The following is a 14,759-nucleotide window of genomic DNA, read 5'->3' as shown; positions in this document are numbered from 1 at the left end:
GTCACATCATTCATAATGAATTTCATTTTTTAAGAAACTGGAGGCAGAGGAGTGGCCCTGTGATTGCTGGCCTCCTGTCTGCAGAACCTGCCTGTGCGGGTGCCCGTTGGGAAGTCAGATCTCTCAACCCTTTTGGGGGATGTCTTGCATATGCAGAAAGAAACAGCATAAAGTCAGACTGCTCTTGCTGGGATTTCTCTTTGACAGGCATATTCTAGCATAAAAGTCATCTTAATATAGAGTGTTTTCTGAAAGAAGTGTCCTATCATAACTAATCCTTTCCTCTAACAGGAATATCCTACGTACACGATCCTTGGCCAAAGTCAGTACCAGACGTGTTACCCGACTTCTGGCTTTGGAGTTGTAACACCAGCAGACAGCAACACAGAGAGTACTGCATTAGCAACAACTACGTATCCAGCCGAAAAACCAAACGCCATGGTGCCTACGCGGACAGTGCAGAGACATTCCTCTGGTAATGGTTGGATCTTTAGCAAGGTGGCTGCAAAATACCTGTGATAAACAGTACAGTGTGCAGACATGGGGAAAACTTTTTTTCCAAAAGGTAATTGCAGCACCTTTGTGTGCTGGCTGGGACAGGACATTTGCCTTCCATTGTCAGACTGGTCTCACTGGTGTGCAGAGTATTATGGTGGGCCAGCCAAACTTACATATTGGAAGTCTTCTACTGCTGCAATTTAGGAAGCACCTACCACATGCTCTGAATGTCCAAGGGAGAGTGAGTTCCAGGGGTGACTTGATGAGTTGCCAACAGCAGCTCCCTGGGGACTGTTGGTTCTGTTATGTGTTGGTGCTGGGTGTTCACTTGGGCTATAGGGCAGTTGTTGATATCCAGTCTCAATAGCTCCTGCTAGCTCTTTCCCTCCTGCAGCCAGATATTCAGATTACCTGACAGCCATGACATAGCTGCCAATCCCAGTTATGGGAGTCCTTCGGGACTGCTCATGCATTTTCAAGAGCTGTAGCTCAGCCATCACCTCTTGATGAGTTGGTCTCTGATGTGCCCAGGAGTACATCCTTTCCTTTCTTCTGCTTCATCATGTAAACCATTTTTGAAATGACAGCTGTTCTGCTGTGCTTTGCATGTGAGCAGATCTGCATCTGCATACCGTTAAGTTACCCGGCAGGCGGAGAAGATTTTAGCTGGTAAGAGATGTAGAATGTGGATTGAAAAGGTTTAACTGACTATTCTAGAGAAGTCACATCTTTGGCTTTTTCCACTAATGCCATGTCAGGTACCAACCACAGTGGTGTTGACTAAAATTTCATCACCAAAAATACAGTTTTCTAAACTTAACAAGGACAAGAGCAAAGACTTGGTGCTTCTCCCGGTGTCTTATGCAAGGAGTTATGAGATTCTTCCTGTGTTGTTGAACAGTTTTAAATTGAAGTCTGCTGCCTGTTGCAGATTGGTAGGCTGGGGAAAAAAACCAAAACAGATTCTGTTCATTTTTGTTGGTGCCCTGGGTCTGGCCGGGATGGAGTTAACTTTCTTCGTAGCAGCTCTGCTGATGCTGTGTTTTGGATTCCTCACTAAAGCAGTGCTGGTAACACACCAGTGTTTTGGCTACTGCTGAACAATGCTTGTACAGTGTCAAGGCTTTCTCCCCTCCACAACTTCCCCCTCACTCCCCCACCCAGCAAGCAGGCTTAGGGCAGACAAGAACCTGGAAGGTGATGCAGCTGGGACAGCTGACCTGAGCTGACTAAAGGCATTTCCCATACTATATAATGTCATGTTCAGCAATAAAAACTGAAGTAGAGGAAGAAGGGCAGGGTGGGGTTCAGCTTCCAAGGTGGCTCTTGCTTGGAGATAGGCTGGGCATCAGCCTGCTTGTGGGAGGTGGTGAGTGATTGGCTTTGCAGCACTTTGCCTTCTCCATCTTCCCCGAGTCCAATAATACCTGAACTCTGCCAAGTCCTCAAATTCACTCAAGCAACCTGAAAGCAGGGATGGGTGGCTGCCAGTGAGCAAAGCATACAGATCAATAGTCTTGAACTCAGTCTAGTCAGTCTGGAACTTCCAGACCTCTCTGAGCTTTACCTTATGGGATGCTACAGACAGGGGATGGCAAACACCATGCTGTGATGTTGTAAATCAAGAAGCATGGTGCTTCAAGTGCTGCAAGGAAGCAGTTGCTCTCTAGTTGGGCTGAGCAACAGCAGATTTACCCATGAGAATTTGTTCTTATTTGATGTTGAAAACCTAAGGAATTGACCTGTTATTTCAAGGCATTGGTCAGGGAATGGCCCAGTTGTTAATGTTTTCAGTGCCATTTTCCTAGCTCAGGAATTCTCCAAGTTCACCATTTTGCATGAATTTAATGGGAATTGCAATGTCTCATCTTGAAGACCCAGACTGAATTCAAGCTTTTTCAGGTCCCCTGTCCCCTCTGCCTTCCTGCTACAGTTCTGGTCCTGTTTCTGAACTAGTTAGGCAGACGTCTGGGATGTTAATTCTTTTGCCTGAACTGTTAATAAAGGATTCAGAGAATATCTCCTGTCATGGTTGTAATATTCTGCACATCAAAGCACTGATTTTTTTTTTTTTTATGGTGGTGCTTTACTCTTTTCCCTGGGAAGGGTGTTCTTACCAGTAGCAGAATAAGCTCCATAATGTATCCTGGTCAGTCATGGCCATGGTGCTTGGCCAACTCTGTGTCTCCAGTGCCGAGATCATCCCTGTTATTCTTTACTAATTCTTGGGTAGGCCAATGGAGCTGTAGTCTAAGTATGTCTGTTTCACAGTTAGCACACTGTGGATTTGTGTGTGATTAACACACTCCAAATAGCTCTGTGCACTGGCTACTGTTTAACTGTTAGCCAAAGGCTTACAGTGGCACAGGAGTGAGTAGTGTATGCAGAGGTGGAAACAGCATGCGTTGTATAGTGTTGCTTGACACAAAAGGCATTTGACTAGTCCAGGAAATCTGGGAGGGAGAAACATCGTTAAATACTTTCTTCTGTACACTCCTTCCAGACCGAGGGTTTGTGGTGCTCTCTCAAGAAGTATTAAGACAAACAATTGAGTAATAAAGTGGTTCCAGGGTAGTGACACGTCTGAGGGGTTACAGGCCTTAGGATGGAGGGTGCTCTGTCTTTGGCATTATACTGAAGGCAGGATGCAGTAAGTAGCTCAGTCCTTGTGGATTGAATTGAGGAGGCAGAGCTGTTTTGAAATGATGGGACAAAGAAGTAATGTTTTATGTTCTAATAAGGGTTCAACTGCTACTGCATCAATAAAGCAAGATAACATCTTACCTTTTGCAAAGGCGGTTTGTGGCCAAATGCTATAAGCTTTATGTTGGTGTTTGTTTTGAGACATGAGGGAGTAAGAGCCATGTGATTTCTTTCTTCTAGGAGATGCATCCACAAGTCCTTCATTATCAAGAGCAACAGCAAGTAAAGAGTTAGATGAGCAGGCAAGGAAAAACATCCCTGGGAAGAACAGGGGGAAGAGGAAAGCAGACACCTCCTCCTCACAGGACAGTGAACTGGAGGTAAGTAGTAATCTTGTTTTCTACAAGTAGCATTGCAGAATAGTGTGGTATTAAAAGTCCTCTCTTTCTTTCATCCTGTCTCTGTGGAAATGGAAGGGTATCATAGAATAGTTTGGGTTGGAAAGGACCTTTAAAGGTCATCTAGTCCAACCTCCCTGCAATGAGCAGGGACATCTTCAACTAGATCAGGTTGCTCAGAGCCCCGTCCTGAGGAGACTGAAGTAGACGGACGCCTGGAATCTTGAGAGCAGACAGCAGACGACCCTTTATTGCTAAAACACACACATACTTATAGTCACATATTCTGCAAAGTCACTGTACACGCGCACAAGCATAAAATATGATTGGTTATATCAACACTGTACACGCACATAAACATAAGATATAATTGGTTATACTAACACTGTACACGCGCATAAACATAGGACACAATTGGTTATACTAACTAAAACATGCGAAACTTGTCTCAGTCTAATTGGTCAAGATAAACTGCCGAATTGAGGTTCTTTGTGCCAAGTTCCCTTTATCGTGGAATGCGCACCTGTGTTCTTCTAATTGGCATCTTTCTTTTTTTGTCTTCTTGTTTATTCTGTTCAAGGTCTTCTAAAGGCATCTGGAATGCTCTTGCGACTGTTAGCTAAATATGTGTCTACAATTCCCCCTTTTTTGTTTTTCAACAATTAATAACATGCTATATTGCCCTTTGCAAAAACCTATGAACACAGTTAATTAAACACAGCAAAAGCAACATTATACCTAATAAAATACATAAGAATAAAAGACTGTTCAGGTAATGCCAATGACACACAAAAAGAGGTTTGATTAATAGCTTTAGCCAGTGTCACCCAAACATTCTTACTGTCCCACGGTGTTAAACGATGTGGATCAATCACCAGTGCCACTGTCATGCTGCTTACTACAGTCAGCGTGTTCCATATCAATCTCAGCATAAGGTTTCGTCCATTTAGTTAGAATCCACTTTGGCCCATTTTCTGTAATGACACAAGCATAACCTCGGCCCCACATTATTATCAATGCTTCTTTGGCATCAGCATTATCTGTTTGCTTTTCAATAGCATCTCGCAGACGATCAATAAAGGACATACAAGGTTCCGTATTACCCTGCCTTATACTTGTAAATGATTGTTCTGGCTTTCCAGCTTCAGGCAAGCTCTGAATTGCCTTCAGAGCTAAGGAAGCTGATTCTTGTAATGCTTCCACCGGTAGCCTCGCTTGCCTATTAACATCTGCAAAGTCACCAGTCCCCATCATTTGTGCAGAAGTGATCATATACCACGGATCTCCTTCTGGGCGGTCCAAATTTCTTAGTGCCGCTAAATCACATAATTCTGCCCATTTCACCTTCCATAATAGACGCTGAGTCGGGGTTAAAATCATTGTAGCCAATTGTGTACAGTCAAAGCCCGTTAAAATTTGACCAGAAAATATATTCTCCAATAACGCCTGACTAAACAGAGCAGACAGTCCATTAGCCATTACTGTTTTCCGTACTTCTTTTATTAAATCCCAATTGAAAGGTTGCCACACGTTTGGGGCATTCTGCCTGACTGTAACTGGAAAAGCCACAGGATTTATACCTTCGGTTAACATTTTATCATTTATGTCCTTCCATCGCTTTTTTATAGCTTCTCCTGGGGATGTATCTGTCTCATAGGGAGGTGCAGAGGGGATAGGTCTCTGCTCGAGAGGCAGGTTACTTAAAGGTTGATCGTTGCCTCCATTAATGACATCTCCCTCGGTGTTTAATTCCTCATCACTGTCCGAATTATTTACCACCTCGCCACACACACTTCTCTTTTTTTCCGGGGTATCTTCAATTGAAATTTTTACAGCAGCAGCCACCTCCTTTTCTGCCTTAAGGGCTTTCAACGTTTCCAGCACCAATCTCCACATAGCGGAGATTTTCTGAGCCTTCACGTCCCCACGTGATACAAAGTCCCAAATTACTTTTCCCATTTCTTCCCAATTTTTAACTTCAAAGACTTCTACATTCGAAGTGGGGGCACCATGGTCCTTAAGCCACTTCAGCATCATACGTAAAGTATTTGAATCATACTTAATCCCTCTCACGGAGAGGATATGCGAAAGCATTCGTACAATTGCCCCTTCTTCCACAGACATCTGGGCACCCATTTTAATCCTCCTAGCCGCTCACCTTACTTCCAAACGAGCAGGGTGATTGATCTCCCGGGAGAAGGTTGTCTGCTCAGTCCAGCTGGCTAGACGATCGTTCGGCTAGAGTCTCCTCCGGACGCACTTCCAGCAATTCCAGCATTTTCTCGGCCCGCAATCACGTCGGGGTCACCATTTGAGGAGATTGAAGTAGACGGACACCTGTAATCTTGAGAGCAGACAGCAGACGACCCTTTATTGCTAAAACACACACATACTTATAGTCACATATTCTGCAAAGTCACTGTACGCGCGCACAAGCATAAAATATGATTGGTTATATCAACACTATACATGCGCATAAACATAAGATATAATTGGTTATACTAACACTGTACACGCGCATAAACATAGGACACAATTGGTTATACTAACTAAAACATGCGAAACTTGTCAGTCTAATTGGTCAAGATAAACTGCCAAACTGAGGTTCCTTGTGCCAAGTTCCCTTTATCGTGGAATGCGCACCTGTGTTCTTCTAATTGGCATCTTTCTTTTTTTGTCTTCTTGTTTATTCTGTTCAAGGTCTTCTAAAGGCATCTGGAATGCTCTTGCGACCGTTAGCTAAATATGTGTCTACACCGTCCAACCTGACCTTGAACGTTTCCAGGGATGCAGCATCTGCCACCTCTCTGGGCAACCTGTGCCAGTGTTGCACCACCCTCATCATAAAAAATTTCTTCCTTACATGTAGTCTGAATCTACCCTCTTTTAGTTTAAAACCATTACCCCTTGTCCTATTGCAACAGGCCCTACTAAAAAGTCTGTCTCCGTCTTTCTTATAAGCCCCCTTTAAGTATTGAAAGGCTGCAATAAGGTCTCCCCAGAGCCTTCTCTTCTCCAGGCTGAACAACCCCAACTCTCTTAGCGTTTGCTCACAGGAGAGGTGTTCCATCCTTCTGATCATGTTTGTGGCCCTCCTCTGGGCCCTCTCCAACAGGTCCATGTCTTTCCTGTAATAAGAATTTGAGAAATTCCCATGACCCATGTTATCTGAGAACTGGCCCAAATGAGTTCTTCAGTGGTCCTTGACAGGCATCACTTAAACACATCTTGGAATCATAGTGGCATCAATGGAGGAGACATTGGGATGTCTCTAGTACAGCCTCCTGCTCAGAGCAGGGCTGTCCCCAGCACTAGAACCATGGCTTTGTCTAGCTGAGTCTTGAGAACCTCCAGGTTGGAGATCCTGTACCTGTCTCCAACTGGAATCTCCCAAGCTGAAAATTTCCTCTTCTTTTTCCATAGCAATTTTCTGCCTGCCACTGCTGAGAAGAATTTGTCTCCATCATCTTTGCAGTTTCCTTTCAGTTACTTGTGGTCTGCTATTAGATCACCCTTAGTCTCCCCTTTGCTGAGATAAACCATCACAGCTCCCTCAGGCTCTTCTCTAGGTTGCTGACCATCTCGACAGCCTTTTGCTGGCCACTCTCTAGTTTCCTCACATACTTCTGCAACTGGAAATGCAATCTGCGATGACCTTCCTAGTGCCAAGCAGGGTGAGACAACACCTTCCTTCTGTCAGCTAGGCACACTTAGTATTCTCCAGCGTGCAGTTCATCTATCCACAGGGAGAGAGTGCTGCTGGCTCATACTGTGCCTGGTGTCCACTGTACCATCCAGTTCCTTCCAGCCTGGACCAATATGAGGCATTATTCTACCCCACATGCAGAATCTGCAGTTACTGAACTTCTAGTTCCTGCTGGCCCAGTTCTCAAGTGTATCAAAGTCCTTCTATACTGAAACTCTGCTATTCCTCATGGCAGCCAATCTGCCTTATTTATCATAACAAAGGTGTCTGATAAACACCAAGGTCATTTACCTGGTACTCACCAGATCACAGACAGTAAAATTCTACCCTAGCAGGGCTCTAAAGTTCATTAGCACTCTAAGTTTTTGCTTTTATAACTGTAAAAGCAAGAGAAGTTTTCAGAATAGTTTGACCAAGAGAGCCTTACTCTGAGTGTGTAGTTGCACTGTAGCAGTATATAAACTCCACTGTGTGAAAGAGTTCAGTAATGTGTTCAGCCTGCAAGATGAATACTGTTGTTCATATCTGTTAAAAGCACACTGCAACTAACCACAAAATTAACCCTAAAACTTGCTCCTTTATTGTATCTCAGTGCTTGGAATATCTCAGCTCTAACCTGCTTTTACTCTCTACTCAGCGAGTGTTTCTCTGGGACCTGGATGAGACCATCATAATCTTCCATTCACTTCTCACAGGGTCTTATGCTCAAAAATATGGCAAGGTAATATTGTCTTTTCTGTGGAAGAAAAACCATATCTGTCATGCAGAATTAAATGTTAATCTTTGGAAAAGAAATAGAAAATGATATTTTGTTTTAAATGTGTAATGTGATGCTTTTAACTTGGTGGTGGTTTGGGACGGGGAAAGAACACTAAATTTGGCTTTACACAGAGCTAGGATATGGACATCACAAACACTTCCCTTCAAACAATACAGGTCTTAAAATGTCAAACTGTTTTTATCATCATTGGGAATTATTGAGGTCATAGCACATAGTGAAAGGAAGTATTTTTTCTCCTTCAAAATATATTGAAGATTTTTGAATGTTTTGTTTGTGTTGCCTCTGAAAATGCATCAGTCCCTGCAATGCAGTACTGAAGTGTTTTGTTACATTTTGGGTCAATGTATTGCCAGAATGTGGCTTTTTTTTTTTTTTTTATCAAGTTGTTTAAAATATTAGGAAAGTGGTAGTTCACACCACTGAATGCAGATGGAATTCCATCAGGCTTGATATACAGTGAAAACTCTGTGCAATGTAACTGACAAAAGATTTATCACCATTTACTTCTGCCTGTAACCACAGTGAATTTACATTTTCTCGTTTTGCCAGGATCCAACTCTAGTGATTGGCTCAGGTCTGTCAATGGAGGAGATGATTTTTGAAGTAGCTGATACTCACTTGTTTTTCAATGACTTGGAGGTACGTGGCAAATGTTTTTGAAAAGCAAAACTCAGCATTACCTAGTTAGAATTACACTGCACCATTTGTGAGGGCTATTGTGTTTCAGAGCCACTTAATGCTGAAACATAACAGTCTGCCAAAACTGAAGTGGTTCTAACCACAACCAAATCAAAGAAGTGTGCTCTTTTATCTGAGACAGGCATTCTGCAGACTTCTAGTGTTATGAGCTCTCTTAGTTCTCTGATGGGTTTCTACTTGAACCTGTATAAATAAAAAGAGTGATGTCTCCTTTGTCTTGTGTTTGCATTCTGGACTGGTAAGCACCTTGCTTTCACTGATCCCGTTTTGAAATGGAGACCAGAGATGTGGGTTAAAAGGTAACCTTGAAAGTATCAGTTCTCAGGGGCTTTGACTAAGCCAAGGACAGCATACAACTTGTGCATCTCAGCCAGGGTCTTAGTAGATTTCATTGGCTATGTAACAACTGTGAAGGACACGCTTCCATAGACAAGCATGCTGTACACATGGAAATCTCACAGAACCCTCCATTTTTCTTTCTTGCAAGCTGTCTCTGCTGCTTTCCCATTCCCGTCCTGCCTCAAGGACTCCTGATCAGTTTCCATCCTCTTTCATGTGCAGTATTCTTTGCCAAATTAAATACATCTCACTGTTCTGCACCATTTCCACAGAAGTTGAATATAATTCTTTGCTTTAATCATGGCAACGCCCTATGCTGTCCTGTGATATATTATCAGATAGTAATGGACACAGTAATGTGACCTATACAAGAAGGTGTGAAGTTATGCCAGAATCTGGAATTAAATGGTTGGAAATAGCAAATTTCCTGACTTGTGTGTTCTTTGATATGAGCCCACAAATATGGATTCGTGAACCTAATTTGCAGATTTTACAGGATTAGTTTAAAGCTTAGGAAGGCTGAATATGAACAGTGAACAATTAATTGTAGGTACCTCACTGATGTACATCGTGGGAAAACAAGATGTTTTTGTTGATACAAATAGAAACTTAAATGAAATTTCCATTTGTGGCTGTGACTACTTGCAGCTGTGAACTTTGCAAAGGTGGTAATGACAGTTACCTCCCTGCCCCAGAAAAAAAAACAAAAACAAAACCCAAAAACCAGAACAAAACACCAAATACAGTCTCTTGTGCTGGAAAGGTAGACATAGATATGTTAACTATGTGATCAACAACAACACTTATTGCTGTAGGTGTTGGATAGTAGCAGCAGTGAGAAATTCTTGAAATGGGGAAAATCCACTTCTTGTCCTAAGGTATTTGCAGTTTATCTCTGGGTTAAATCAACTGTGCTAAGCACCAGAGCCTTGGCAGCGCCACCACACTGATGTTTCACTCCAGGGTTCATGCTATGGCTCTCCATTAACAGGATTGACTGTTATGTTGATGAAATGCAATATCAGTACTTGACCACATAATGTGGTTTTGGGATATGTTTGGTTTTGTTTGGTTTGGTTTTGTGAAATGGCAAAAGGGTTTCAAATGACAAGTGAGCTTTGAGTCCAACCTGTTTAGTGAGTGTCAAAGTCCTTTTTTGCAGACAACTCGAAATGTCATAGAAACATGCTTTTTTCAGACTTTTCTGGTACTTCAAATCCCAGTCTTGGCAAGGACCTCTAGGTGCTGAGAAGTAAAACCTAGTACTGGAAGTCAAAGCTAATGGAAGCTATGTATAAGTTTATGGAGGCAGTATGGCATGGCTTGTTGCTGTTGGGAAGTGTGAGGGGATTGTTTTATATCGTACTTTCTTTAATCTGCAAATTTCAGTATGTTTCTGGATTACAACAGCGTGACTTTATTTTTATTTTTTTCTTAAACAGGAGTGTGACCAGGTACACATTGAAGATGTGGCATCTGATGACAATGGCCAAGATTTAAGGTGATGTACTGATGAATGCATGAAATGTATAGCTGATGTAATCTGTTTTCTGTGGGGACTTCAAACCCAAATGGGGTTAAGGAATGGAGGTCAGTATTGTGCAGGGAATGAAACTTGGCAAATGGTGTTTGTTTGCTGGGTGGTATTTCTCTGAAGACGTACAAAACATTAAGACTTTCAGAATTATAGTATGAATTATATTGTCCATTGTTGAATGTTGCCTGTGCGCTCAATGACTTGTGATGAATGGAGGATGAACACTCCAGACTTCATGATCTTGACCTTTGAAAGTCTCCCTGTGGTTTGCATCCCTCTGTGAGCTGATTGTGCACACTATCAGGCAGGGTGAGGGCAAGTTTTCTGCTGCATTAATGAGCTGAACTGGCTCATGGAAAGGTCAGAAGTGCCTGTCTGTCAGGAAGAAAGAAATACAGGGAAGGTGGTGAAGCAGGACCTGCTTCCTGCAGTCATGAGCTGGTAAAGCAGCTCATCTGCTTGTGGAGCTGCAGCTGTGGTGTAAAGACGCAGATGTTATGTTTGGAAGATACTGTGCTGGGGTTTATCACTGCAGGATGAGAAAGGGGTTAGTGGGAAGGATGCTCCGTATCACAGAGGAGTGAGCAGTCAAAGACCAAAGGAAGGTTTTGTAGTGGAGAGTGTGAAAGAAGAGTTGAATTAGTACATTTCAGTACAGCAGTTCAGAACCAGCAGCAAATGTAGTTGGATATCAGAGTACGTTGCCCATAGAAGTAAGTTTCTGCTATTGGGGTGCAGTGGTGGTTGTGCAGAGTTCTTCTGTGAGGTGCTTTTCTAGCTGCTGTCAGAGCTGAAGTCTGCAACCCCACCAGAAAAGCTGCAGTGATTCTGCTGCTGTGGCACATGTAAGAGATCTGCTTTTCTGAAATAGCAACTACAATTTCTCCACGGATGGCTTCAGTGGCTCAGGAAGTAACGCAAATCACAGCTCATCAGTTGGTGTCCAGGGTGGAGTGGACTGGATGAGAAAACTGGCCTTCCGCTACCGCAGGGTACGAGAGATCTACGACAAATACAAAACTAATGTTGGAGGTGAGTGTTCACCTGCGCCGATATCTGAGCACTAAACAGAGTTTGTGGTGCCAGACGCCGTCCTTCCTCAGAGCTTTTACTTTCCTGAATGTTTGAACATGAAAAGTAACCATTCTCCTAGTGCTAAATGGGATCAAATCTCCATGGAATCTAAGAGGGTACGTCTTCCAAAACCGAACGGTGTGCCAGTGCAGTCTGTGAGTTATCATGTAGATAGGGATGGTCAGTCAATTTTGTATCTAAGAGAAAATTTTGGTGCAGTGTCCCTTTGCTATGAAAGGCTGCCTGTCACTCTGCTTAAGACTGGCCTAAATGACTTACATATCACGCTGCTTAGGAGGTCTTTTCTCTCGTGTCTTCACAAAATCTGTCTTTTATCATGCCATTGTCAAGAAATACAGTGTTCACCCTTTTGGCTGTTTTGCTTATAGTCTGACATAACATCTCTACCATCTGTTCACAAAGTCGCTTAAAATCTTCTAGTTTTGCTTCCCTTCCAATGCCAAAGTAGTAATACTGATGCAAACCACATATATCAAATGTAGATGAATTTTCTGTTTAGTCTCAATCTTGGCATTGACATCCCTGGGAAAGGGGTGCTGCTGGAGCAGCTCACCTGGCAGGGTGACTTGGCCTGGTGGGTTGTGGGTTTGGATACCCTTTGCCTACACAAAAAAACCTTGATAAAATGTTTTATTGGACATATTTTCTAAAAACCAGGTGGTCAAAACTGTAACTTTCAGCCTTAAAAATCTGTCGATACAAGTCTGCATTTCAGTATGCTGCAATTACCTTATTTCTGGTAGGGATCAGACCATTATTCCATATTTTGCACATGGGAAACCTGGATGCAAAGTTTTTCAGGACCTGTCTAAAGCCACATGGTAAAGCAGTTGTCAGTGCAGCCCACAGTGGGTCCCTCCATGGCCTCATTGTCAGAGGACTGGTGTACTTCAGGGCTGGTTCGTATGTCATGGCTGGAAATTGGGTGGAGAGAGGTTCCAACTCAAGCTGCTCCTTGTTGTATTTACTGGCAGGAGCAGGTTTGAGTGTATGGGCTCCATTTCTGGCTGCTTTTAATTCAAAACTGGATGCTTTGAGAAAATGTTATCTAAAAGGGATAAAAATACGGGAATAAAAAAAGGGGGGGATTAAAAAGATATCTAAAATGGATTAAAGTGGAAAGGGTCCTTGGGAAGTAGGAAGTCAGAGAGGGTGACTGCAGGAGTTCCTTCCCCTGCTGTCTGTGGCTCAGACACACCTACTGCTGCAAGTGCTTTGTACAAGAGAAGTGCATTTTGTTGCATGTATCCTGAGAAATGGTTTTAAATAATTGGAGAAAAGTATCTAGCCAATTCCCCACAGTCAGAGTAACAGATGGGTGTCTGGGCTGATCTGTGTCACTGGAAGCTGATTTCTCCCATTGCCTTGAGACAGTCTCAGCTTTCAGTTGCCTTCAGTACTGTGCTATTTACTGCAGAACAGGCAGCTGTTAAATTGAGTGATGGCTCTCTCTGTGTTAGACTTGCCAACTCAGCTGGGAAAACTTATGTTGCTTGCCTTCCAGGCCTTCTTAGCCCGCAGAAGAGGGAAGCTCTGCAGCGACTAAGGACCGATATAGAAGTGCTAACAGATTCCTGGCTGGAAACAGCATTAAAGTCCCTGCTACTTATACAGTCCAGGTATGGGAACTGTGTATATTGCTTTCTGAGCCCTTTCTCTCACTTAGATTTGCATGCAGTGCTGTGTTGCAGCAGTGCCCGTGTGTAATACTACTGCTGTTTGTCACAGGTAACTGGGAATCAAAGTGAGTGAGCAGGAACTCCACTCATGAGCACCCTTTGGGATTTTTCTGCTGCAACATCTGTTGTTAGTAAGGTCCCCATAATAGGACTGTGCTCGCAAAATGGCATTTCTGCCAGAGAATGTCTGTTTAAAACAAAAAGCAAAACCAGACAAAAACCACAAATCAATATCTTGGCCTAAAGAGCCTCTTGAAACAAAGCACATGGCTGTTTGGAAAGCTGAGCAAGCTGCCCAGAGTAGCTGTCAGCACCACTGGCCATAGATGTGCTTTTACAAGTGTTTTTTCTTCTTTTAGAAAAAACTGTGTGAACATCCTGATCACAACCACCCAACTGGTGCCAGCTCTTGCCAAAGTTCTCCTGTATGGATTGGGCGAGGTGTTTCCCATCGAAAATATTTATAGTGCTACAAAAATAGGTAAGGAGTTGTGCTAAGTACCTGGCACTGAGGCGTCTGCTGTGGATTAGCTGGGATTTTTACACAGGAAATACAATTTCTGCAGCTGAGCAGCCCCCATGGCTGCTGTGGTACAACTGGCCATGTAATAGTGGTGGCTTCTGGCCTCGCAGGCTGAACTGGTGTTATCCTTTTCCCAGTAAGACAAGAATGTGTTTCTCTACGGGGAAGAAGGGACCGGTTCAGGCTTCTGTTCTGTTCAGAACTCTCTGCCTAAGGCTCACGATAGTGGGATTGTCTTTTGGCAGGTAAAGAGAGCTGTTTTGAGAGGATCGTGTCACGATTTGGAAAGAAAGTCACCTATGTGGTAATTGGAGACGGGCGTGATGAAGAGGTTGCAGCTAAGCAGGTGGGTTTCTGACTCCACAGAGGTGGGATGTGGGTTGATGCAAAGGGAAGTTATTGCAGCAGTCTTTTTCTGCAGGGACTCTTTTTCCAGGGCTGAACGCTTCAGGCCGGGGCAGCCAGAGGGAAACTTTGCCTTTGATGCAAGAGATCTTTCACTACATTAAAATGGGGAGTTTTCTGGCTCTTGGGGCTTTAAAGTTTCTGGTTCACTGTTGTTTAGAATTGCGTATAACATTGTCCCTGTAAAACAGTATCTTGATGTAGCATGTCTTGATCATAGCATGCAGTTAGGATAATGCAATTTCTCAGGAGCACGGAGGGACTCAGGACTTGCTTGCCAGCAGTCAGATCAATACACAGCATCTACTGTTAGTCTGAATTGCAAACAAGGATCAAACAGTTTGACTGATTTGGACAGGCCTGAGTAGGTTGTTCAGTCATGCTAATTAAAGGCAGTAAAGTGCACAGATGACTGTCAGGACATCGTCTCTGCACTGTCTGCCACATGCCAGAGTT

At 43.2% G+C, this 14,759-nt stretch overlaps 1 protein-coding gene across 7 annotated transcripts in view; it reads left to right on the top strand.

Moving 5' to 3' along the window:
• Window positions 1-14,759, top strand: part of EYA3 (EYA transcriptional coactivator and phosphatase 3) — a 64,896-nt gene that overhangs the window by 46,713 nt on the left and 3,424 nt on the right. For 6 of the 7 annotated variants that reach the window (XM_052812094.1, XM_052812093.1, XM_052812090.1 and 3 more), the window contains 9 exons: window positions 292-475; window positions 3,382-3,521; window positions 7,883-7,966; window positions 8,576-8,665; window positions 10,507-10,565; window positions 11,473-11,633; window positions 13,201-13,315; window positions 13,735-13,856; window positions 14,144-14,244. In XM_052812094.1, the coding sequence (XP_052668054.1) occupies window positions 292-475; window positions 3,382-3,521; window positions 7,883-7,966; window positions 8,576-8,665; window positions 10,507-10,565; window positions 11,473-11,633; window positions 13,201-13,315; window positions 13,735-13,856; window positions 14,144-14,244 (1,056 nt within the window). The remainder of the gene's footprint in view (window positions 1-291; window positions 476-3,381; window positions 3,522-7,882; window positions 7,967-8,575; window positions 8,666-10,506; window positions 10,566-11,472; window positions 11,634-13,200; window positions 13,316-13,734; window positions 13,857-14,143; window positions 14,245-14,759) is intronic. The other variant, XM_052812095.1, reaches the window with a different exon arrangement.

This window comes from Harpia harpyja, chromosome 16 (genome assembly GCF_026419915.1).
Source record: "Harpia harpyja isolate bHarHar1 chromosome 16, bHarHar1 primary haplotype, whole genome shotgun sequence".
NCBI classification, from domain to species: domain Eukaryota; kingdom Metazoa; phylum Chordata; class Aves; order Accipitriformes; family Accipitridae; genus Harpia; species Harpia harpyja.
The sequence above is the reverse complement of the archived record's forward strand: the minus strand, read 5'-3'. Positions and strand labels throughout refer to the sequence as shown.